The 25,025-nt window shown below is 43.0% G+C and overlaps 1 protein-coding gene across 1 annotated transcript; it reads left to right on the forward strand.

Annotated features, from left to right (window-relative positions):
- Window positions 1–20,977: 20,977 nt before the first annotated feature.
- Window positions 20,978–25,025, forward strand: cdkn2aipnl (CDKN2A interacting protein N-terminal like). Its single transcript, XM_068043719.1, has 3 exons — window positions 20,978–21,231; window positions 21,921–22,020; window positions 23,796–25,025. The coding sequence occupies exons 1-3, from the start codon at window positions 21,017–21,019 to the stop codon at window positions 23,802–23,804; spliced, it is 324 nt and encodes a 107-aa protein (XP_067899820.1). The 5' UTR covers window positions 20,978–21,016; the 3' UTR covers window positions 23,805–25,025.

A 25,025-nucleotide genomic window follows, 5' to 3' on the forward strand; every position in this document is an offset into this window, starting at 1 on the left:
GTTGTACTGTTTTGGTGAGGCATAGCTGGGGGAAGGATTTGACCATCTGTTTGACCTGCACTGCAGAGAAGATGCATAGCTGGGCAAGACCTGTATGGGAGAAACACAGGAAGAAGCGGGGTATTAAGGTAAGATTTCATATCTACTAAGAAAAATCCTTTTCTATTTTATAATATTCTGTATATTTCATAGGTATTTTCATAAATTCCTGGTAAACATCTTTTATTTTATTTGTCTTTCAGTAATATTAAACATTAGATTGCCCTCCCTCTCATACTAGTGTATGACTGGCCAGCGGAACTCGAACCTGAATTGACAGAAATGATAATATGAGGATGTCAAATACTGAACAGTCCCGACAGTCGCCATGAAGTTGACATGGTTACATCAAATATCATTAGTGCCATTGAGAGTCATGGTACAGTGAGTTAGAGCATTGGCTTCTTCTGCCTTTGCGTTTTATAACTTGGGTTCAACAGGCTGATATGAAGCATGCTAGAGTTCCATTGTGTGGTATGCTGTTTACTTGCCAGCCAGGTATTTCACTGTATTTTTCGTACCATTCCTGGTTGAGAGAATGGGCAGAAGCCTTCTCCAGGCCACTGCCAACACTGTGTTGAATATGTCTGTTAGGATGTTCATGAGGTTTAATCTCTGATTTTTCTTTCCTATGACAGGGAGGCACTTTGGTAACTCATGGACAATTATAGACACATTCTTACATCTAAGCATTAAACCTGGGTTCTAATACTCCAAGAAGTTCCTCAATATTGTGTCCTGAGTGTCAACTTGCCCTTTCACTTGTTTCATGATGAATGTCAATGCATCCATTGGGTGATTTGCAATGGGTGGATGTGCAGTTGAAGAACTCTTTAATGCAAAGAGGAAAAGGGAGATTGGTGGGAGCAGGCAATTTGGAGGATTTGCTTTGTGATGATTTCCTGTGTGAGTCAGCACTAACTGAACTTTCACATTGTTAGGGCATCGCAGGTAGTAATGTATGTGGCTGATCTGACGATGGGTGCCCCATCTTCATATGCTTCCTCTTCCTTTTCGATGTTGTCCTTATCTGAAGATTAGTGCTGAGTGCCTTCATCCTGCTCTATGCTGTGCAATGTTGTGCAGGATGCAGCACGCCGCTAGTATTCTGGACACTCTTGCCAGCGAGTACTGAAGGATGCCTCCAGACCTATATGTTTCCAGTCAAGCCCTGAAAGGAACCAGAGGCAAAAGAATTGAGGGCTGTGGTGCCTTTCACAGCCACTGGTAATACATGGCTGCCAGGTCCAGCAGATCTTCTTCCAGGAGACAGCAATTGTCTACCACCACCTTAAATGACAACCTCAGCCTGAGGAAACACTGCTCTTCTGAGGGGTCAAGGTAGCTGAGCCGCTGTCTGTACACCCTGTTACGTGAGGCCTGCCTCTTGTGACCTTGGCTCCTCTCTTGCACACCTCACTCCTGTTCACGTGCTGATCCCACCAAAAATACTTAATCACGGCCATGGAGGAAATTGTCTTCCTCTTCTGTAATATTGTCAACCACATTCAACATATCTCACATGCTGATCTGGTCAGTTTGAAATGCTCCCAAGTTTTCAAAAAGCTGCATCAATGCAAAAACTCTCTGCCAAACATTTGCCAGAGGGAACTGAGACATCAACTCTAATAAGTGAGCCTTTATTCAGATGGGGCAATCGTAACTTTAAATACCCACCTGAACAGCAGCTCAATTTCGCCTCCATTTCACGAGTCAGTTTCCCAAGTCCTGGGAAACCCGTGCTGGAGATGTTAAATTTAAAGCTAAATAAAATTCAATGCATAAAAACCTCATTAATGTCTCATATAGACGTCAATTGCTATGATAAGCACACGTCCACCTGTACAATTAAAGTCTCGACAGCAGTGAGTAGGTCACTCGCAGACATCCAAACAGGCTTTCATTAAACCGAAAATGGGCATGTCAGTCTCAGATTGCAGTCATGATCTAAAAACAACTTATTTTAACTATCCACCTGCTCAGAACTCATCCATTCTAGAGGGTTAAGATCCCCCTAAAATGCTTCAGTTATTAAATTATCTTTGCTGTGATATTTGGCTCAGCTGGTAAACTCAGTTGGGTCAAAAGTCCATGGTCATTCTGATGCACTCTCACATAACTCTAGTAGTGTATGGTAGAAGGGCTATAAATTAGTCTGGGATCCTGAAGCACAAAGTCCCAGCTTTGCCCAGAAATTACTTGTGGACCTGGTTGGGTGGGCACTAATGTAAAAGGGGGCAAAACCAGGTCTGGGGACTTCTAAACCAGAACGTCCTGCACCCAGAACCCAATATGCCAAAAGGATGCATGAATGCTAGCCTACACAATGGCAGTTGTGAGACCCACCTGGGGTGCAGACCTGGGTCCTGGCCTGGATGCCCGAAGGAGTTAATAATTATTGATTAATTTCTTGACTCCTTGTCTTGTATGGGTTAAGTATGGGAAGTTCCCAGGGGGGGAGGGGATGGTACTCCCCTCAATTTGATGCACGTGAGCCTCTTCTGTGATTCCTGGCCTGTCTGCAAAGATTGGCTTTTCATAGTGCAGTCACCCACCCATTATATTTGAATTAGGAGACCTAACCCTGAACCAACAAATTTTGCAATTATGAAATTATACATTCCCACATTTTTGTTTGTGGTTTGGGAATATTGAAGATAAGCTTTTTTATGAGAGGAGTAATTTTGAGCCCGAATGTACTAATTTCCTCTCTCTCTACTTTTAAACTGTTTCAATACTGGAAGATTTTTTTTTATTTTTGTGCCAAATATTTTTACTTATACTCAATCCTACAGTTCTCTTTAAACTCCTTACAATCCTTTAAACCTACTACACAAAATTCCTGTACTCCTCCCAGAGTTGTCCTCCAGATTTTGTTTATCATCAGTATGTATGTATCTTACACATTTAATTTTGTAAGTGTTTCATTATGTGTTTCACATTACATCAACAGAAATTTCAGCAGTATTTCACGGTAATTTCTTTTAGTGCATACCTTATTCTTTTGAAGTTTGCCTTAAAAACATCATGGGGTCTATTACCCATAGGCCTCTGAGCCTGGTGTAAATACTGGGAGCTGTGATGTCCTCTGGACTGGAGTGAGGTAGTTTGGTATAGGATCTGAGTCAAAGATAGAGAGACAAAGACTACAGCAGCTGAACATAAAGGCTTCTCTTTTTATGCTGTCATAGTTTCACTTTGACTTTGCTACCATGTGTTTTTTTTTATTTCCAAAATATACTTTATTCATAAAAATCTGTAAAAATTACATTGCCAAACAGTTTCCAAACAGCACCAAAAAATACAAACATTGCAAGGGAGATCAGTTTCCTTCAATACTGTCATGAGTTTCTTCCCAACCCTTCCGTTTCACAATTGTCATGTCAATTACAGTTTTACATTTACAGCAATGCAGAATATTAAAGATACAGTTCGAGGGGTTTCCCATGGATCCAGCCCCTCAGTCCAGCTTGGTGGGGGAACCTTACACTGTGGTCTTTCCCCATTGAGCCTTTGCTGCGGCTGCCCCAAGCTTTAGTGCGTCCCTCAGCACGTAGTCCTGGACCTTGGAATGTGCCAGTCTGCAACATTCGGTGGTGGACAACTCTTTGCGCTGGAAGACCAGCAAGTTTCGGGCAGACCAAAGGGCGTCTTTCACCGAATTGATAGTCCTCCAGCAGCAGTTGATGTTTGTCTCGGTGTGCGTCCCTGGGAACAGCCCGTAGAGCACAGACTCCTGTGTTACAGAGCTGCTTGGGATGAACCTTGACAAAAACCACTGCATCTCTTTCCACACCTGCTTTGCAAAGGCACATTCCAGGAGGAGGTGGGCGACCGTCTCTTCCCCACCACAGCCAACGCGGGGGCACTGTGCGGAGGGGGCGAGACTTCGGGTGTGCATGAAGGATCTGACGGGGAGGGCCCTTCTCACCACCAGCCAAGCTACGTCTTGGTGCTTGTTTGAAAGTTCTGGTGATGAGGCATTCCGCAAAATGACTTTGACGGTCTGCTCAGGGAACCATCCGACAGGATCCACCGTTTCCTTTTCCCGTAGGGCCTTGAGGACATTCCGTGCAGACCACTGCCTGATGGACCGGTGGTCAAAGGTGTTTTTCCGCAGAAACTGCTCCACGAAGGATAGGTGGTACGGCGCCGCCCAACTGCATGGTGCGTTCCGCGGCAATGTGACCAGGCCCATCCTTCGCAACACCGGGGACAGATAGAACCTCAGCACGTAGTGACACTTGGAGTTTGCGTACTGGGGATCTACACATAGCTTGATGCAGCCGCACACGAAGGTGGTCATCAGGGTGAGGGCCACGTTGGGTACATTTTTCCCGCCCATGTCCAGAGATTTGAACATCGTGTCCCTCCGGACCCGGTCCATTTTAGATCCCCAGACGAAGCGGAAAATGGCTCGGGTGACTGCCACGGCGCAGGAGTGGGGTATGGGCCAGACCTGCGCCACGTAGAGCAACAACGTGAGCGCCTCGCACCTGATGACCAGGTTCTTACCCACAATGGAGAGAGATCGCTGCCCCCACATGCCCAACTTTTGTCGTACCTTGGCTACTCGCTCCTCCCATGTTTTGGTGCACGCCCCGGCCCTTCCGAACCATATCCCCAGCACCTTCAGGTAATCTGACCTGACGGTGAAGGGGACAAAGGATCGGTCAGCCCAGTTCCCAAAGAACATGGCCTCGCTCTTGCCGTGGTTAACTTTGGCTCCCGAGGCCAGTTCGAACTGGTCGCAGATGCTCATCAGTCTGCGCACGGACAGCGGATCCGAGCAGAAGACGGCGACGTCATCCATGTACAGGGAGGTTTTGACCTGAGTGCCTCCGCTGCCTGGGATTGTCACCCCTCTTATGCTCGCATCCTTCCTAATAGACTCAGCAAAGGGTTCAATACAGCAAACAAACAAGACCGGGGACAGAGGACAGCCCTGTCTGACTCCAGATTTGATCGGGAAACTTTCAGATTCCCACCCGTTGATTGACACTGCGCTACTGATGTTTGTGTAGAGCAGTTGGATCCAATTGCAGATTCCCTCCCCAAACCCCATTTTGGAAAGCACGTCCATCATGTAGGTGTGCGATATCCTGTCAAAAGCCTTCTCCTGGTCCAGGCTGATGAGGCAGGTGTCCACCCTCCTGTCCCGTACGTAGGCGATCGTATCCCTGAGTAGCGCGAGACTATCAGAGATCTTCCTGCCGGGTACAGTACAGGTCTGATCGGGGTGAATCACCAACTCCAAAGCAGACTTGACTCGACTGGCTATGACTTTGGACAGAATCTTGTAATCAACATTAAGCAGTGAGATGGGCCGCCAATTTCTGATTTCCTACCATGTGTGTTCTACAGCAGTCTCTAGAGTACACAATGCACAATGCAATTGCAATTTCAAACACTCCACCACTACATCCCTTCCCTTCTTAGTAAATGAGAGACATGGCACATTTCAATGGTTTGTTTCTAAAACTGTAAATGATAAATTTAAACATAAATAGTTCACTTTGTAACATAGTCACATAATTATGGTGGACGTTTTCTCTCACGAGTAGGATATCATCTGACATCAGATGTAGTCTCATTTGACTCATGTTCTTCATCTGAGGTGTCGATGTCGGAATCAGATCCAATGCTTGCAAGTGGTGTTTTCAGTGCTTTGAAGATTTGTGAACTGCACTTAGCAGTGATCATTGATCCTTTTGTGTTGGTCACAACAAATGGTTGGATGTCATAAGGCGTTGTTTGTTTTCCAATATAACTATCGAGTTTCACAGGTACTTTATTTGTAGCTTTAAATTTCATGTTTCGCTCCACATTTTCTTTCATTCGATCCTTCTGTTCTTGATCGTGTTCACATATAGGTTGATCATTAGCTCTGCAGGGTAGCTCAGGAAGACATGTGCACATGGGATGTGCAAAAATGAGTGTAGCTGGAGGTTTTTCAGTGGTCAAGTAAGGTGTCGCCTTGTAGTTAGTATGTTTGGGGTCATCCACCTCTACATTGGCTACATTCTGTCGCCTTTTTGCTGCGGTACGCATACGTGGCACCCTTCTATTGGTATTGGTCTTAGTTGATTATGCTGATGATCGACAAACATGAGCAAAATGGTTGGGTTTTCCACAGGCTTTGCACTGTTTACCAGTAGCAGGACACTCTGTCTGGTGTGGGTAAGCACCATCACAGTGGAAACATTCTTTGGATAAGTCACAGATCTGTTTGTGAGACAGCTGTGGTTGCTTTGCAGGTGGTTTCCTGGCACATGAGCAATGAATACTGTTCACAGGAGTTGAAATTGGAGTGTAGTAGTTAATGTTACCAGCCTCAACTTCAGTAGCTCGGGACTTTGACAGTGATAGTGATCTTGCTATCCAACAGCTCTGCCAGCTTTCTGTCTTTCTCACGTGCTTTTCATCGTAGTAGATTAGGGAGTTAGCCTTTGATTATTTGTGTTTTATTTCCTGTTCGACATGTTCAGCATTGCTGAAATCACATTTGGTTGCTGGTTGCCTCAAACGCGCACAATATTGGTCAATTCTCTCACTTGCTTCTTGCTTAGTGCGTCAGAGGACAATGGTTTTGTATATAGTGTTTGTCTTAGGCATAAAGTATGTCGTCAGTTCCTATTTTGCTGAGTCGTAGTGATTTTGCTCAGGCGTAAATGTCTCAAAGATGTCTTCTAATTCTTCACCTTCATAGTGTAGACGTAAGGCCTTTTTTCTTGCGTTGTCTGTGATTGCAAAACCTGCCATCAGCCTTCAAAGAGCCGCATCCACTTTTGCCAACGTGGGGATACGGATGGTGGCTCTGAATGCACATCAAAAGGTAGTAGATTGGGCAGAGACAATACCATAGTGATCAGCAACACACTGATAAGGAATCTGGGATCACGCTCCTTATTAGAGGAAACTCCTCTGCAGTGATCTCGAGATTTTTTTTTTGATTGAATGGTTATTATGGAGAGCTCAGTATGTGAGTATACACTGTAGTAGCTTCCTGTGTGTGCCTAACACAGTCTCAAAATTAAAATACTGGGCTGAATTTTACAGACCCCCCCCAACGTCGGGAGTCGTGGTGTAGGGGTGGGGTGGGGCCAGAAAATGCCACCAGGAGAGGGCCGGCACACACCCCAACGCCGGAAGAGCCCGGCAAATATTGTCGGCAGGGCGAGGCCTCATGGCCGCCCCCTGCACCCCTCCCAACCACTCGGCGACTGGACAACAATTTAAATATTTAAATAAATTTAAATCAATGAATTAATTATACTTACATCCCCGGCGTCTGTCCCGGTGTGACCTTCATGGCCGGCACTCCCGCGCCTTCGGATCCCCGTCCATGAAACAAGGTGGAACACTGGTTGGGGGGTGGGGGGGGGGAAGGAGGTACATTTCTCAGTGCGGGGGCGGGGGGAGGGGGTGGAAAAGGGGTCAAAGAAACATCATTGGTGTAGGGGATGATGGGAAGAGATTTAGGTTAAAGTTTATGCACTTTGGGGGGAAGGTCAGGGGGTCAAGGTAAGTATTTTGGGGGCGTGGAGAGGGCAAATAATTAATTTTATGGTTATTGAGGGAGTGAGAGAGGAGCAAAATAAATTTATTTAATTTTTTCATTAACTGTTTCTTTAAATATTTAAATTGAAGGGTAGGGCTCAAAGCCCTTTGAAAATGGCACCAACGTACAGGCAGCTGACGCCATTGCCGGGGATGGACTGCCCACCCCCTCTACGTCATCAGGGTGGGGGGGGGGGGGGGCGGCAGCCCCAGCTATTTAAATGAGCCACTGCGCTTAATATTGTGGCGGCTCCACAACCTGCGGCCCGAATGGGCAAGTTGCTATTGTTTTCACCTGTCACTGATTTCAGCATCACGAGTATAAATTTCAGCCCACTGTCTGTGAAAATAGACAAAAATCTTCAAAATTTTCATACCTGGAAGCAATGTTTCTTTTTTTTTCATTCTTTTTTTTGTTTACCACATTGCCATTGAGATGTCCTTGGGACTGGAGTGAGGTTTAGCCGAGTTTGGAAGAGGATATGAGGGAAAGATAGAGACACAAAGAGTGCAGCAGCTGAACATAAAGGCTTCTCTTTTATTCTGTCCCAGTTTCACTTTCACTTTGCTAGCATGTGCGTTCTACAGCAGCCTCTAGAGTACACAATGCAATTTCAAAACACTGCAACACTACAGGATCCACACGTCTGACCTCCGGTGCTGATCAAGGGGAGGTCATCCTGGGCTGGTACACAAGCCAGTAGTTGTGTGTCTTCCCCAGGAGGCTTGGAATCATGGCAGAGTGTGTGATATCTGTGGTGGGTAGGCCCTGCAAAGGGGGCCAAACTTTACCTGGAGAACATTTTTTTGGGGGGTGATGGGAAGGTTTGTGGCTATGCCATAGATCCCATTCAGTATTCTGACACACCACTAGTCCACCATACTGTGAGCTCTGCCTCGGACCCCAGAATTGTGGTGGGGAGTGTGGCAGGAAGAATGATGATTTTTGGCCCGGACATATTTTTGGCCTGATTCTAACTGGTGCAGATAATGAGATAATCTAAAATTTAGTCATATTGCGATTACTAGTCCCCAAGGGCTAGAAGACTTCTATATTAAGGATGCCTACCTGATCACTTGCAAGAAGCAGACCTAGGTGCATAATTAACACCTTGTACTGTTAATTCTGTCCTCCCCTGCTTGTATGCTCAGGCCAGACTATTTCAGTTTGTGTCATCCCTGGGATGTCAATTTCCCTTCTTTAATTTCAAAATTCTCCTGAACATATATAGCTACCTCTCCTCTTCTGTTTTCTCTATTGTTGCAAACATCTTATATCCCCGAATATTGAATTAATTTACATCTTATAGGTCTGTGTATCCTCCTTTCCTGCTATATATGCATCTAACTTGAGTATTTTATTTTGAACGCTTCCAGTATCTAAATGTAGCCACTTAAGCCGAGATTTTCTGATCATCCTCATTTTAATGCCAGTAATGACTCACTAAAATCAATGGGTTACAACAGTATCAGAACAATACCAATCTGAAAATCTAGGCCTAAATGTAGTGTTTGGACCATTCTGGAGTTCTGTTGCTGATGAACATGTATTGATGAACAGAAAAATTGATGGACCCTTTCCCCAATGCAGCTGGAAGATTCATTGAGTTGCCAGAGTCAGATTGCAGGAGGGCATTGCGCATTCACAGTGAACAATAATTGAACCAGGAGAGAAGTTCTTGTGCATATCTGAACACCTGTGTGCCGGGCACAAGACTAAATTTGTAACAGTTTACAAATGTTAATTAATTTTTCAGCCATTTTAAATTTTATGTGCGACAATATTTATATTTTTTATAATTTTGGTTGTTTTATACATGTAAGTGGTTTTGTAACTTTTTTTCAAAACAAGTTTGGAAAAATGTTAAATCATAATTTTGTAAATTAATGCATTGCTTAAAATCTGTTCCTTTGTAAAACAGATCATGGAGGCCCCAAGTTAAACTGTTGGCCTGTACTAATTTATCTGATCACTACATTACAAGACTGCGTAACCACAATTCAGCTTGGTGATCCTGAATAAAAGAAGAGAAATACGGCTGGGGATCCTGGTCTTGATCACAATCAGTGGCCCTTGCTGAGAAATGTACATTTGGTGAGAATAGGACTGGGATCAGCTGTGATGTCGCCCATAGTCAAATATCATCTATAGGTTCAGATAGGAAGAATAACTACCTATATGATGGAGCAGAGGGTTGTGAGTATCTTTGGAGCTGCATCACATCAAGACACAATGTCTTCTGGAGAAGAGGGAAGTAGATTGGGTGGAATAAAAGGAATTGCATCCCCATAGAATAAAAAAAGGGAAGTTGGAAAAGAATGATTTTAATATTTCAAGAACAAAGTTTGAGAAAACTAATGCAGACATTTATGTGTGTTAATGTAACTGAAAGTATTTGAACAAATTAACAACTGTCATGAAAATGTAAATGTTCCTCACAGAGATTTCCTGTGAAATATCACACTCAGAAGCAAACCTATCACCACAGAGAATGAAAAGCCCTTAAATCATTTTGCTAACATATGTCTTCTTTATACCCAATTCTCAGTGTATTGAAATTCACAATATGAGATTCAGCAGCACTACTTTACTCGCACTGACAGTGGGAATTTAGATAAACATATATTAAGTATTTCAAAAAAGAAAGAAATTCCGTTTACATAGCAACTGTCACAATCTCAGGACATCCTAAAGCACTTTATAGCCAATGAAGTAAATTTCAGTTAATTCCTCTTAATTGAAAGTATATCTCCATAACAGTAATAACTGATCCCTGATCATTTTGCCAACTATTTTTACATTACCTAATGTAAACTTGCCTTTTACAATCATATCTGGTTCCGTATTGAATTGTTCAATATCTCACCTATAATGCTTGCTTCTTTAAATACTGCATTATGAATAATTCTAATAGAAAATCAATAAGTTGCAAAAATGCTAAAATTGTCAAATTAATTTTATTTTCACTTCTGTCTGTACTACACACCTTCTCCAGGAAATTGGATTAACTGTTTTGCAGCTCCCAGTCTTCTGCCAATGTCATTTTATAGCCAATTGTTCAGAGTTGCAGGACAGTGTGGTTCTTGTGGGTGACTATATCTCCCATTGCTCCTCTCTTCCTGTGGAAGCTACTTGGCCTCCACTCAGACCTCCCCAAAGAAGCATATTTGGGATCAGGGGCTTAGCATGTGGGAGATGGTGGACATGAATAACTGCTTGGTGGCCTATTGTGAAGCTCCAAACTGTGCTGGATCCATCAAAATTATTTTGAAACAGTGAAGCTTAATGAAAAATTTAACATTTTTACGATATTAATGCTTGGCTAAAATTGCGATAAGCTTTCATTTATGAGGCAACTCATCATGGCATCCTTGCAGAACAAAAGTAAGTCTAATTTTGCATCAGAACTAGTAGAACAAGAGCTAACTGAGCAAACAATAGTGTTATTTTGTGGGTTTGAAGCTCTTGAGGTTGAGCATTCTGTCTGGGTCAGGATGACATGAGTTAAATGCAATTCCTCTGAGTAGTTATCCAGAGAAATTCCCAAGTCAGTTGGAGTGCCAGAAAGTAGTAATTTACCTGCCCGGCACACTCGATAACTTTGATTTCAAGTTTGAAGTTATCCGCGTCCAAAATGAATTTCCTGCTCTCCGGTTTTAACAGCTCTGAAGGGAAATTGTGGGAGCTTTTACTTTGAAAAGTGATAATAGTAAAACATTGTGTGCTGTTCAAATCCAAAGTCTAATTGTTGTTAATTGAACACAGCCATAGGTCAATTATAGTTTAATGGTTATTTCTGAAGAATTGTGAATTGCTTGCAGCTTTCAGGCATCAGGTCAGTTAAGTACTCATTGCCTGTCGTTTTCTCTTTATATTTCAGGATTGCTTTGTATTTGCATCAAAGCGTAACACTTTGAAGTATGACATATTTGTACTAAGCTCAAAACTTCTCCATATACTTGTAAATCTCATGTAGCATTGCTCATGATGAGAGGTTAGCTTGTTCCAAGAGGACAGTGCAAAATTGTGTCTAGGGGATGAATCCACAATTGAAGTGAAAATATTTAGAAAGAGGTTTGTATGAATTCTGGCCAGGGACAGTGAAACAAGTGGTTTTGATCTTATCATAGAAATTTGCATCACAGAAAGACATCATCTGGACCATTGTATCTATGCCAGTTCTTCGCTAGAGCAATCCAAAATTAATCTCACTACTCCACACTCTCCCAATAGCTGTGTATCTTTCTCTGGTCTAAATATTTATCCAATTTTCTCTTAAAAGGTACAATGTGTCTGCATGGACCACATTCTGTGCCAAAGAATTCCATGATCCAACAACCCTCTGTCCTTACTTTCTTAATGACAATTTTAAATCAATGACTTCTCATCACTGAGTTCCAACTTGAGGAAATTATCTTTCTCTACTCACGCTATCAATATGCTTCATAAGTTTTAAAACCTTTATTAAAGCTCCTCTTAGCCTTCCCGGCTCCAATGGAAATAGTCCCAGTTTCTCTGGCCTGTCCTCATAATTATAGTTCTCATCATGCTGGTAGATAGACACTGTATGTTTAATGGCCTGTCCTCCAACCAAAACTCCATGGTGTACTCTTAACTATGGCTGACCAATGTTTTGAAGAACTTTGTCATTACTAGTTTACTGTTCTATTCTTGGCCTCAATTTTAACCCAGGCAGGTAAAGGTTGGACAAAGGGTTAAAATTGCAAAAGTGCAGTTCAAGGCTCCAACCCACCACGTTCCCATTCAGCGATAATTATGGCAATTCATTGCAGCAATGAAGCTCTCGCTGTAGAGAGGGGAGAGTCTCATGAATAACATGTAAATTGGGGTCCTATAAAGAAAAGAAAGACTTGCATTTATATAGCACCTTTCATGACCACTGGATGTCCCGAAGCGTTTTACAGCCAATGAAGCACTTTTGAAATGTAATCACTTTTGTAATGTAGGATACCTGCAATTAGAACTGCAATGTTATCTTAATTGCAGCTGCACGGGAAACACGCAGGTTGCAACATTGCTAGGGGAACCCTGGCAAGATTCGATCAGCATTGTTGAGTGTGCAACTGTAAAAGGACCACAATGTGAATAAAGCTGGAACATATTAGACCTAAAGTGTATGAAAATCAGGGCCTAATGCCTGTTTCAGACCCCTTTCAGAAATGTATCTGCGAATGGCCACAGCATATGCCATGCATACTGCAGGCAGTTTTTTCAGATATCCGGCATCCAAACCAGCAGTCCTTAAAGGGACTTTTGGAGGCTGCCACTTAAAACTTAAGTATAACACTTGCATATTTGGTACTTACCTTATTGTGGAACTAAGAGGAGTAGCAGATAAAAGGCATGAAAGTATGATGAAAAAGACAGTAATCAGAAACCCATTTTAACATATGGAGCTGTTAAACGGAGACTCTGTGCTTAGAATTGAGGAATAAGAGTGGAGTTTAAAAAGTAATCAAAGCTGTCTACAGTACTCCTGATAGCAGAAATGAAGTTGTAGTATACATTAATTCAGAGAAGAAAGGAGTTTGTAGCAAGAGCAGAGTTGTTTTAATGGGAGGGTTTACTTTTCCTATAGATTGGGAAGGGCAGAGTAGCTCTGGTCAGAAGGGTAATGAATTTCTTGAGTGCATTCAAGATAGTTTTCTAGAACCAACAAGAGTACATGCCATACTTGACTTATTAATGAGTATTGAGGCAGACTTCTTTGTTAATCTAAAAGTAAGGGAACATTTATCTAACGGTGATCATAATATGATCATATTCAACGTTAGGTTTAAAAAGGAGAAACTTACCACAGTTACTAAATTCTAGATTTTCGTAGAGTTAACTTTAATAGAATGAGACAGAGATTCATAAGATGAAACTAGTCAAAACTGTTACAAGTAAAACTACAGATGAACAGTGGGAGGTGTTCAAACAATTTAGCTTTACAGGACTAGTATATACCCCTCGGGAGAAAGAGCTCTACATATCAAATAAAACTGTCATGATTGACTAAAAAGGTGAGAGATAACAGAAAACTAAAGGAAAGAGCTTATAAAAGTGCAAAGAATAGTGTAAATCCAAGGAACTGGGAGGGAGATAAAGAACAATAAAGGAAGACAAAAAAAAAGCTGCAAAAAGGGAAATGAGGTATATCAATATTAACAGAAAAAGAGTAGTCAAGAGTAATGTGGGCCATTTAAACAGATACTATTGCAATGAAAATAAGGCAAACAATTACTTTTTGTCATTTTTTTCACAGTACAAGAGGATAATATATCTGACATTCAAGGGAAATTAATAATAAATCAAGGACTGGAATTCGCTCAAGTTAATTTAAGCAAGAAAACAATATTAGAAAAAATAATGGGATGAAAGACTGGCATATCCCCAGGTCCCGATGGTTTCCCCCCAGAGTTTTAAAGGAAGTATGTGAGGAAATTGCAGATGCTTTAGCTATAATTTTCCAAAGCTCTCTCAGGAATTGTCCATTTAGGTGGGAAAATTGCAAATGTAACTTTATTATTTAAAAAAGGTGGGAAAGAGAAACAGGGAAATTATAGTCCTGTTAACCAGCCCAACATCTATTGCAGGGAAGCTTTTGGAATCTATAACTAAGGACAGCTTGATTAAGCACTTAGAAGAATTTGAGCTGATTAGAGATAGTCAATGTGGATTTGTAAAGGCTAGATCATATATAATGAACCTAAGTGCATTTTTCGATGAAGTAACTGAAATCTTAGGGGAATATTTTATGTAGTGGTGTAGTTTATATGGACTTCCAGAAGGTATGCAGTAAGACACCTAGTTAGAAGATTGCTTAGGCAGTAGAAGACAGATTAGGGATAATGGATATCTACTTGAATTGGAAGGCAGTGACTAGTGGTGTCCCAAAGGATCGGTGATGGAGCTTCAACTATTCACTATATTTATTAATTACTTAGCACAACAGAGAGCCATAAATCCAAGTTTGTTGATGGCAAAAAGATTGGTGATATAATAAGTATTGTAAATGGGGGCATAAAATACAAAGAGACATTGATAGACTGAGTGGGCAAAACTGTAGCCGATGGATTTCAACACAAGTAAATGTGAAGTGATCCATTTTGGACCAAAAAAGGATAGATCTCAGTATTACTTACAGTCATAGAGTCGTACAGCATAGAAACAGGCCCTTTGGCCCACCGTGTCCATGCCGACCATAATGCCTATCTATACTAATCCCACCTGCCTGCATTAATTCCATATCCCTCTATGCCTTGCTCATTCAAGTACCTGTCCAGATGCCTCTTAAATTTTGCTACTGTTCCTGCCTCACCCACCTCCTCAGGCAGCTCATTCCAGGTACCCACTATTCTTTGTGTAAAAAATTTACCCCTTTGGTCCCCTTTAAACCTCCTCCCTCTCACCTTAAATCTATGCCCTCGAGTTTTAGTCACCCCTACCATGGGAAACAGACTCTGGCTATCTACCCTATCTATGCCTCTCATAATTTTATATACCTCTATCTTGTCCCCTCTCAGCCTCCTTCGCTCCAGGGAAAATAGACCCAGCCTATCCAATCTCTCTTTATAACTCAAGCCCTCCAAACCAGGCAACATCCTTGTGAATCTTTTCTGCACCCTCTCTAGCTTAATCGCATCTTTCCTGTAGTGCGGCGACCAGAACTACACACAGTACTCCAAATGCGGTCTAACCAACGTTATGTACAACTGCAACATGATGTCCCAACTCTTTTACTCAATGCCTCAGCTGATGAAGGCAAGCATGCCATACACCTTCTTCACCACCATGACTACCTGTGTTGCCACTTTCAGGGAACTATGTACTTGCACCCCAAGGTCTCTCTGCTCAACAACACTCCCCAGGGCCCTGCCATTCACTGCATATGTCCTGCCCTGGTTTAACTTCCCAAAATGCATCACTTTGCACTTGTCTGCGTTAAATTCCATTTGCCAATCCCTTGCCCACTTTCCCAGTTGATCTATATCCTGTTGTAACCTTAGACAACCTTCTTCACTGTCCACTATACCACCAATTTTGGTGTCATCTGCAAACTTACTAATCATGCCCCCTACATTCACATCCAAGTCATTAATATATATGACAAACAACAGAGGGCCCAGCACCGATCCCTACGGCACACCACTGGTCACCGGCCTCCAATCTGAAAAACAACCCTCCACTACCACCCTCTGCCTCCTATCACCAAGCCAATTTTGTATCCAATTTGCTAGCTCACCCTGGATTCCATGCATTTGAGCCTTCTGGACCAGCCTACCATGCGGGACCTTGTCAAAGGCCTTGCTAAAGTCCATGTAGACAACGTCCATCGCCCTGCCCTCGTCAATCCTCTTGGTCACCTCCTCGGAAAACTCAATCAAAATTGTGAGAGATGATTTCCCACGACAAAGTCATGTTGACTATCCCTAATCAGACCATGCCTTTCCAAATGCATATAAATCCTGTCTCTCAGAATCCCTTTCAATAACTTTCCCACCACTGATGTAAGGCTCACTGGCCTGTAGTTCCCTGGCTTATCCCTGCTGCCCTTCTTAAATAAAGGCACAACATTTGAGAGTTCCTGTCTGATGCCATCGAAATTAGCCTTCCCCCAATTTAGGATTTCAACCTGAGGACCAGTCCTATCCTTTTCCATAACTATCTTGAAGCTAATAGAGTTATGGTCACTGGTCCCAAAGTGCTCCCCCACTGACACATCAACCACCTGCCCATCCTCATTTCCTAAGAGGAGATCGAGTGTAGCCCCTTCTCTAGTAGGACCATCCACATACTGCTTCAGAAAACTATCCTGGACACACTTCACAAATTCTTCACCAACTGAACCCTTAGCACTAAGGCAGTCCCAGTCAATATTTGGGAAGTTAAAATCACCTACTATTACAACTCTATAATTCCTACACCTATCTCTGATTTCCCTACATATATGTTCCTCCACTTCCCTCTGACTATTGGGGGGTCTGTAGTATAATCACATCAAAGTGATCACCCCTTTCTTATTTCTAAGTTCTACCCATATGGCCTCGCTGGACATTCCCCCCGGGATATCCTCTCCAAGTACTGCCGTGATGTTCTCCCTAATCAATAGGGCAACTCCCCTTCCTCTCTTACCTCCAGCTCTGTCACGCCGGAAGCATCGGTACCCCGGAACATTGAGTTGCCAGTCCTGCCCATCCCTCAACCACGTTTCCGTAATAGCTATAATATCACAATCCCATGTACTGATCCATGCTCTGAGTACATTTGCCTTACCTGTAAGGCTTCTTGCATTGAAGTAAATGCAGTTTAGCCTACCAGATCTTCCACGTCCTGCCCCTGCCCGGCCTGCCTACCAGACTTGCTTGCTTTAACCTCTACATTTAAATAGTCAAAAACTAGCAAAAGAGATTTAGGGGTCCATACAACAGATCACTAAAATCTAGTAGGTACACAAAATAAACAAAAAGGCTAATGGAATGTTAGCCTTTCTAACTAGAGGGTTTGAAATATAAAGGGGAGGAAGTTTTGCCACACTTATACAAAGCCCTGGTTAGGTAACATTGGAATAATTTGTACAGAACCTTAGAAAGTATATGTTGGCCTGGGAAGGAGTGCAGTGCAGATTCACCAGAATGTTACCATGTTTGCAACAGTTACATTATAAAGAGAGATTACATAAACTTGGCTTCTCTTCCCTTCCCTGGAATACAAAAGACTAAGGGGCAATTTGATTTAAGAAATTGATGGGGTAGACTTTTTCACTGGTGGGGGAGTCCTGGACAAAGTGACATAACCTTAAGAGCAGAGCCAGGCCATTCAGGAGAGAAATTAAGAAACACTTCTTCATACAAAGGGTAGCAGAAGTGTGGTACTCTCTTGCACAAAAAGCAGTAGATGCTAGCTCAATTAATAATATTAAATTTGAGATTGTCTAGTAAAAATCTATCAAAGGTATGAGAGGATATAGAGCCAAGGCAGGTGGATGGAGTTAAAATACAGATCAGCCATGGTCTCATTGAACAGTGTGGATGGGGCAGAATGGTCTACTCCTGTATATTTTCTGAGTGAGCTGTATCAAAGTGAGTTTCAGTCCGTCCAGTGCCTCAGCCAGCATGCATTCTTCAAACAACATCAGATTAACTGGTCATTTACTTCAGGTTGTTTGGGGACCTTGCAGGTGCAAATTGGCTGAAATATTTGCCTACAAAATAAGATGATTTCCTATAAAGCACTTTGGAAAGGTATGAATAAATAAATGCAAGTTCTTTCTCATTAGCAACATATAAATGAAACATTGTTGAATAAGAAGGTTGCTGGAGTTGTGGATAGTGTGGAAGGCTGTTGTAGGTTGCAGCGGGACATTGACAGGATGCAGAGCTGGGCTGAGAAGTGGCAGATGGAGTTCAACCTGGAAAAGTGTGAAGTGATTCATTTTGGAAGGTCGAATTTGAATGCAGAATACAGGCTTAAAGACAGGATTCTTGGTAATGTGGAGGAACAGAGGGATCTTGGGGTCCATGTCCATAGATTGCTCAAAGTTGCCACCCAAGTTGATAGGGTTGTTAAGAAGGCGTATGGGGTGTTGGCTTTCATTAACAGGGGGATTGAGTTTAAGAGCCGCGAGGTTATGCTGCAGCTCTATAAAGCCCTGATTAGACCACACTTGGAATATTGTGTTCAGTTCTGGTCGCCTCATTATAGGAAGGATGTGGAAGCTTTAGAGAGGGTGCAGAGGAGATTTACCAGGATGCTGCCTGGACTGGAGGGCATGTCTTACGAAGAAAGGTTGAGGGAGCTAGGGCTTTTCTCATTGGAGCGAAGAAGGATGAGAGGTGACTTGATAGAGGTGTACAAGATGATGAGAGGCATAGATAGAGTGGATAGCCAGAGACTTTTTCCCAGGGTGGAAAGGGCTATCACCAGGGGGCATAATTTTAAGGTGATTGGAGGAAGGTTGCGGGGAGATGTCAGAGGTAGGTTCTTTACACAGAGAGTGGTGGATGCGTGGAATGCACTGCCAGCGGTGGTAGTAGAAGCAGATATATTAGGGACATTTAAGCGACTCTTGGATAGGTACATGGATAATAGTAGTATGAAGGGTATGTAGGCAGTTCGATCCTAGAGTAGGTTAAAGGTTCGGCACAACATCGTGGGCCGAAGGGCCTGTACTGTGCTGTACTGTTCTATGTTCTATAAGAGTGAAGTGGAAAGCCTGGCCTGTGAAACATGCCTTGTGTGGATGTACAGGGTGCCTGCTTAATGTTGACTACAAGATTCTGTCCAAAGTCATCACCAGTCGGGTCAAGTCTGCTCTGGAGTCAGTGATTCACGCTGACCAGACCTGTGCTGTACCCGTCAGGAAGATCTCTGATAGTCTCACGCTACTCAGGGATACGATCGCCTATGTAGGATATCGCACACCGACATGATGGACGTGCTCTTCAAAATGGGGTTTGGGGTGGGCCTCTGCAATTGGATCAAACTGCTCTACACAACCATCAGTAGCGCAGTCTCATTCAATGGGTGGGAATCGGAAAGTTTCCTGATCCAATCTGGAGTCAGACAGGGCTGTCCTTTCTTCCCTGTCTTGTTTGTTTGCTGTATCGAACCTTTTGCTGAGTCCATTAGGAAGGATGTGGGCATAAGAGGGGGGACAATCTCAGGCAGCGGAGGCACTCAGGTAAAACCTCCCTGTATGAGGATGACGTCGCCATCTTCTGCTCGGATCCACTGTCCGTTCGTAGACTGCTGAGCATCTGCGACCAGTTCGAACTGGCCTCGGGTGCCAAAATCAACCACGGCAAGAGTGAGGCCTTGTTCTTTGGGAACTAGGCCGACCGATCTTTTGTCCCCTTCACCGTCAGGTCAGACTACCTGAGGCTGCTGGGGATATGGTTCGGAAGGGCTGGGGCGTGCACCAAAAGCTGGAAGGAGCGAGTAGCCAGGGTACACCATAAACTGAGCATGTGGGAGCAGCGATCTCTCTCCATTGTGGGTAAAAACCTGGTCATCAGGTGCGATGCGCTCACTTTGTTGCTGTATGTGGCGCAAGTCTGGCCCATACCCCACTCCTGCGCCGTGGGGGGTCACCCGAAATATTTTCCACTTTATCTGGAGATCCAAAATGGACCGGGTCCGGAGGGACACGATGTTCAAACCTCTGGATAAGGACGAGAAAAATGTACCCAACGTCGCCCTCATCCTGATGACCACTTTCGTGTGTGGCTGCATCGAGCAGTAGGGAAACACCAAGTGTCACTATGTGCTGAGGTTCTATATGTCCCTGGTGTTACAAAAGACGGGTCTGGTCACATTGCCACGGAATGTTCCATCCAATTGGACCGTGCCTTCCCACCTATCCTTTGTGGGAAAGTTTCTGCAGGAAAACGCCTTTGACCACCAATCCATCAGGCAGTGGTCTGCACGGAATATCCTCAAGGCCCTACGGGAAAAGGAAATGGTGGATTGGGTCGGATAGTTCCCTGAGCAGACTGCCCAAGTCATTTGGCAGAATGTTTCATCACCAGAACTTTCAAGCAAGTACCAAGATATAGCTTGGCTGGTGGTGAGAAGGGCCTTCCCCATGAGATCCTTCCTGCACGCCCAGAGTCTCGCCCCCACCACACGCTGCCCTCGAGATGGCAGCAGTGGGGAAGAGACAGTTGCCCACCTCCTTCTGGAATGTGTCTTCACAAAGCAGGTGTGGAAAGAGATGCAGTGGTTTTTGTCGGGGTTCATTCCAAGCAGCTCTGTAACACAGGAGTCTGTGCTCTACGGGCTGTTCCCAGGGACGCACACCGAGATAAACAAAAACTGCTGCTGGAGGATCATCAATTCAGTGAAAGACGCTCTTTGGTCTGCCCGAAATTTGCTGGTCTTCCAGCGAAAAGAGTTGTCCACGACCGAGTGTTGCAGACTGGCACATTCCAAGGTCCAGGACTACGTGCTGAGGGATGCACTAAAGGTTGGGGCAGCTGCGGCAAAGGCTCAATGGGGAAAGATCACTGTGTAAGGTCCTCTTGCCATAGTGAACTGAGGGGCTGGACCCATGGGAAACCCCTTGGCTGTCTACACCAAATATGGGTTTGCTGTAAAATGTATATAACATGTAAAATGGAATGGAAGGGTTGTGAGGCAACTCACTCCTGTATTGAACAAAACTGATTTCCTTTGCACTTTTTGGAATGTCAACTTGGTACTGTTTTGTAATTTTTTTTTTACAGATTTTTATGAATAAAGTATATTTTTAAAAAAATACAGGGTGCCTGCAGAAGCGATAGTAGAGACATCCTAGACTGAGGGGGCAGCCGTTCAATTCCAGCACAGAACCCGAGGCCCTTGGCGGGTCCCAGCTCCGGCATCGATGCTTGCTCGCGGGGTCTGCTGGGAATCGCGGGGCCTGTCGGGAAGATGGAGGATTGCAGCCTGGAGGAGTTCCTGAAGCGCAACCGGGAGGAGGCGGACTGTGGACTGGAGCGGTTGCGGGGCTTGTCGGAGAGCGACAAGCACTGGACGGCGCGCAGGGACTTCCTGGCCCGGAACCTGTCCGATTACTCGCGGGATCGCATGGATTACCTGGTCGCACTCTCCATGGTCTGGGCCAACCACGTTTTCATGGGCTGCCGGTGAGCGGGAGGCCGGGGCTTCGCTCCGTCTGTGTGGGCCAGACTCTTAAACTTAGCTGGCTGCCCGGGAATCACTCTGCCTCGCTGGGCAAGGGGTCCACTTGGATCTTTGCCCAGACCGTCAAGGGGCCTTATTGAGATTAGCTGCACAACAAGGCCCGGCGCTGGCCTCTGAGACCGGCTTCTTCCTCAGCAGTAACTCGGGGTTTTTCATTGGAGGGCCCAAAGAATTAGGTCCACAATCTACTGTCCCACTCCCATTCACAGTGTCACTGATGGACAAGGGGAACACATCATGAAGGGTAAAGTTCCCCGTGTTTGCATTAAGGTACATCTTACCCGAGGCATGAAACAAGGCAGCAACAGATTACTCAAATTCTGCAAACTGTCTATTTCTAAAAAGTGTTTGTAAAATTATTATTGTGTGTTGGGGAATTCGGTAGAATATATGATCAGAATATATTCTGATGAAAGGTCGTCAACCTGAAGTGTTAACTCTGTTTCTCTCCACAGATGCTGCCTGACCTGAGTATTTCCAGCATTTTCTGTTTTTGTTTCAGATTTCCAGCATCTGCAGTATTTTGCTTTTATGCAAATAGAATGTAGTTCCCTTTTTAAAAAATAATTTGATTCACAGGTACGATTGGCAGAATGACCTTCTATAGTGTAACTTGGATTTATTATTTTAGTTACAGTGAGCAGCTTATGGAGAAGGTATTGGAAATGGCCGAAGGAGTTGATGTTGAAGACGCACCACATTTCACTACAAGAGATGAGATAATGAAGCAGGTACTGTACAATAAGGACGTAGAAAGATTTACAGCACAGAAGGAGGCCATTCAGCCCATCATGCTCATGCCAGCTGAAAAAGAGCTCTCCAGTCTAATCCCACATTCTAACTCCTGGTCCGTAACTCTGTAGGTTATGGCACCTCAGGTGCATATCCAAGTATGTTTCAAATACAATGATGATTTCTGCCTCTCCCTTACAGGCAGTGAGTTCCAGATCCCCATCACTCTCTGGGTGAAAAAAAATTCCTCTGAACGCCCCTCTGATTCTTCTGCCAATTACTTTGAAAGTAATACTGTTTATTGACCTCTTTGCTAATAGAAATAGGTCCTTCCTATCTGCTCTATCTAGGCCCCTCATAATTTTATACTTCTCAATTAAATATCCTCTCTGCCTCCTCTGTTACAAAATAACAGATTTCCATTTTCCTGTTCTGTTTTCCCTCCCACAAATGCACTGCAAACCATTTGTCTAAAAAAAAATTCAAAATTGGGAAGAAAAAAGTGGATAACTTTCTTAAGATAAACTCTCCTATTTTTTTCCTCCTTGGGCTACACCTACTGACAGTGATCAGCCTCTGCAGATGCTGTTGTGAACTGGTTGTTTTCCCACAGTGCCATGCCTAGGGTACCTTATGGGATAGCTGATTCTGCAATCTGCCACTCTGGTGCTGCTTGGAAAATCTTACTTCTGCACCTATATTCCTGCCTCTGCTGAGAATTGCTTTGTGCCCTGGAGCTGGGTTATAGGTGTGCCATTTTTTCACTTTAGCATTATTAGCTGTTTTACAAGTAAACAATTTTAACCTCCATTTTTAAAAAAATGGTAAATACTGAGCTTTTCTTCGATTTACAGGAATTACTGGATTAGGTATAAGGAAGCCTCTCTACCTCTCTTTAAGATGTTCCTTGAAACCTAAAGCTTTTGGTATCAAATTTTGTTCAGAAGAAAGATCACAGACCTGAAATGTTAACTCTGTTTTTCTCTCCACGGGTAATGACTGACCTGTTGACTTTTTCCAGCATTTTCTGGTTTTGTTTGTTAAAACTCCTGTGAAGCGCCTTGGGATGTTTTACTACTTTAGAGGCGAAATATAAATACAAATTCTTCTTGTTTTAAAAACTCATCTCGTTTTCTCCATGGTCTTGATGTTTGAATTCAGCTACAGCTGTGGAGAATTGTTTGGCATGTGCTTGTTACTTTCCGCATCATACAGGATTGAGAGCGAGAGCTCAGTGTGACAAGGGGAGGTAGAGAGGGAATTAGGGAGCTTGCAGATCATGTGCTGCCCCTAAATTTTACAGCAAGCTTTTTTTTGTTTTGAAAAGCTTTGTGAATGTGTGCTATTGAGAATTCTAGAGCTTTCCCTCTGATATTCAACTGTTTTTATTTAAATTAGGCATTTCAAGTAATGGGAGTCTTGTGATGAGATGGATAAGATGGGAAGTTCTACAGGCTGTGGGAATGATAAAAACGGTGTGAAATTCATTGCAGTTATTGAGTTGGGACAGCAAAGCTCTGAGGGACTGGAATAGTCATGAGATGTTAATCAGGTTTTTTAATATTGAGTGGATCTTTGTATAGTGAATAAGGAACAAATATACTGGGACATGTTATATTATCTCCTTTTGAGAAATCAAGTGGTGAATGATAATACAAGATGACAACATTACCATGATGTCATTTTACACCCCCTTGAGTAGAATTGTTGGAGGAAAAATAGTAAATTGATTTTTATATCAGTAAATCTAAAATGTTGTTCTTTTCTCTTTCAGAGACAGTAAAAGAGTACACCAGGACAGAGGTCTTTTGAGGGAACTGCAGTTTCCAAGGAGTAAGCAAAGAAGGCAGACTGAATGTACTGAAGTATTAGTCGCCAATGCAACAAAGAATCACATTTATTGCAGACGTCTAACCTGAATCTATGGCAAGATTTTATTTCATAGAACTGGTTAGGGAGAGGCAGAAGCATTGCAGAATATCTTCAGTCAGGGCTCAAAATTTTAAATGATTTCAGAATTGGCATCAAATGTTTGCTTTTTAAATGCATCAGTTAAATTGGTGACCAAGCTACTACTACTCTCTTCTGGCACTAAAGTTAAACAACTGTGGTAATTATGTGATGCTGCTTTATTGCAGATATTGCAGAAGGAGAAAGAAGTGCTTGATTTTTTTTTAACTGCCTGGAGCAGTACTAATTAAATTTGGAAAAGGTGCATTTTAATGAAGTTAGTTTTAGCTGCATTTTACAATTAAACTAGGTTATATGATGCTGCTTAGTTTTTAGAAAGGGTCCAAGATCTTTTTTGATCTTGCTGTCCCAAATTATAGCTTGTAGGTGAAATTGACTCCTTAGCATAAAGGAGCAAACAGATTTCATGTTATCTTCTGAACTTCACTGGATTTCCATTTCCTTACTGTGTTGTGGCCAACGTACATGTTTGGATATAAATTTTTGGGGTGGGAGGGGAGTATTTCGATAGTGAAAACACTAGTTTAAAGATGCACTGGTTGGGTTCCTCCTATACATTAAATGCCTGATGTATCTGTGTTCTTGCTCAGAGTATAGAGTGTCTGTTAGCCTCTACAATGTTTTTTGATGTAATAAAGTCTAAGATTTCAAATATCTAGACGCTTAAATTAAACACCCTTGTGGCTGAAAGTATCTTGGCTTTATTACATGGTACTGATCCTGTTGTATTTATAGAATGCAAAAGATATTAACAGTGTACTGTGTGATTAAGGATGATCTGCAAATGGAGGATTAGATCATATTAAATCTGTGCTTTTTTAACTGTTTTTTATGTGGTTGGAAATACATTTGTGTGGTACACTTTACCTTGTTGCAATTTTGATTTTGTACACCCATGTAGTACATTGTTTTTCAATGTAGATAATAAGTAATTTTGTCTGGTTTTAATATTTTACATTGTTTTTGCTAGACGTGAGCCTGAACAGGATCTTAACAAAATTGTCAAATGCAGTAAATTCACCTCTTGAACAAA

This window comes from Heterodontus francisci, chromosome 12 (genome assembly GCF_036365525.1).
Source record: "Heterodontus francisci isolate sHetFra1 chromosome 12, sHetFra1.hap1, whole genome shotgun sequence".
Taxonomy (NCBI): Eukaryota; Metazoa; Chordata; class Chondrichthyes; order Heterodontiformes; family Heterodontidae; genus Heterodontus; species Heterodontus francisci.

Excerpts from the sequence above, each read along its gene's own strand:
- cdkn2aipnl (XM_068043719.1), top strand. The coding sequence starts at position 21,017 with ATGGAGGATTGCAGCCTGGAGGAGTTCCTGAAGCGCAACCGGGAGGAG. Across the intron at positions 21,232-21,920 it reads CACGTTTTCATGGGCTGCCG|TTACAGTGAGCAGCTTATGG; the intron begins GTGAGCGGGAGG and ends TTATTATTTTAG.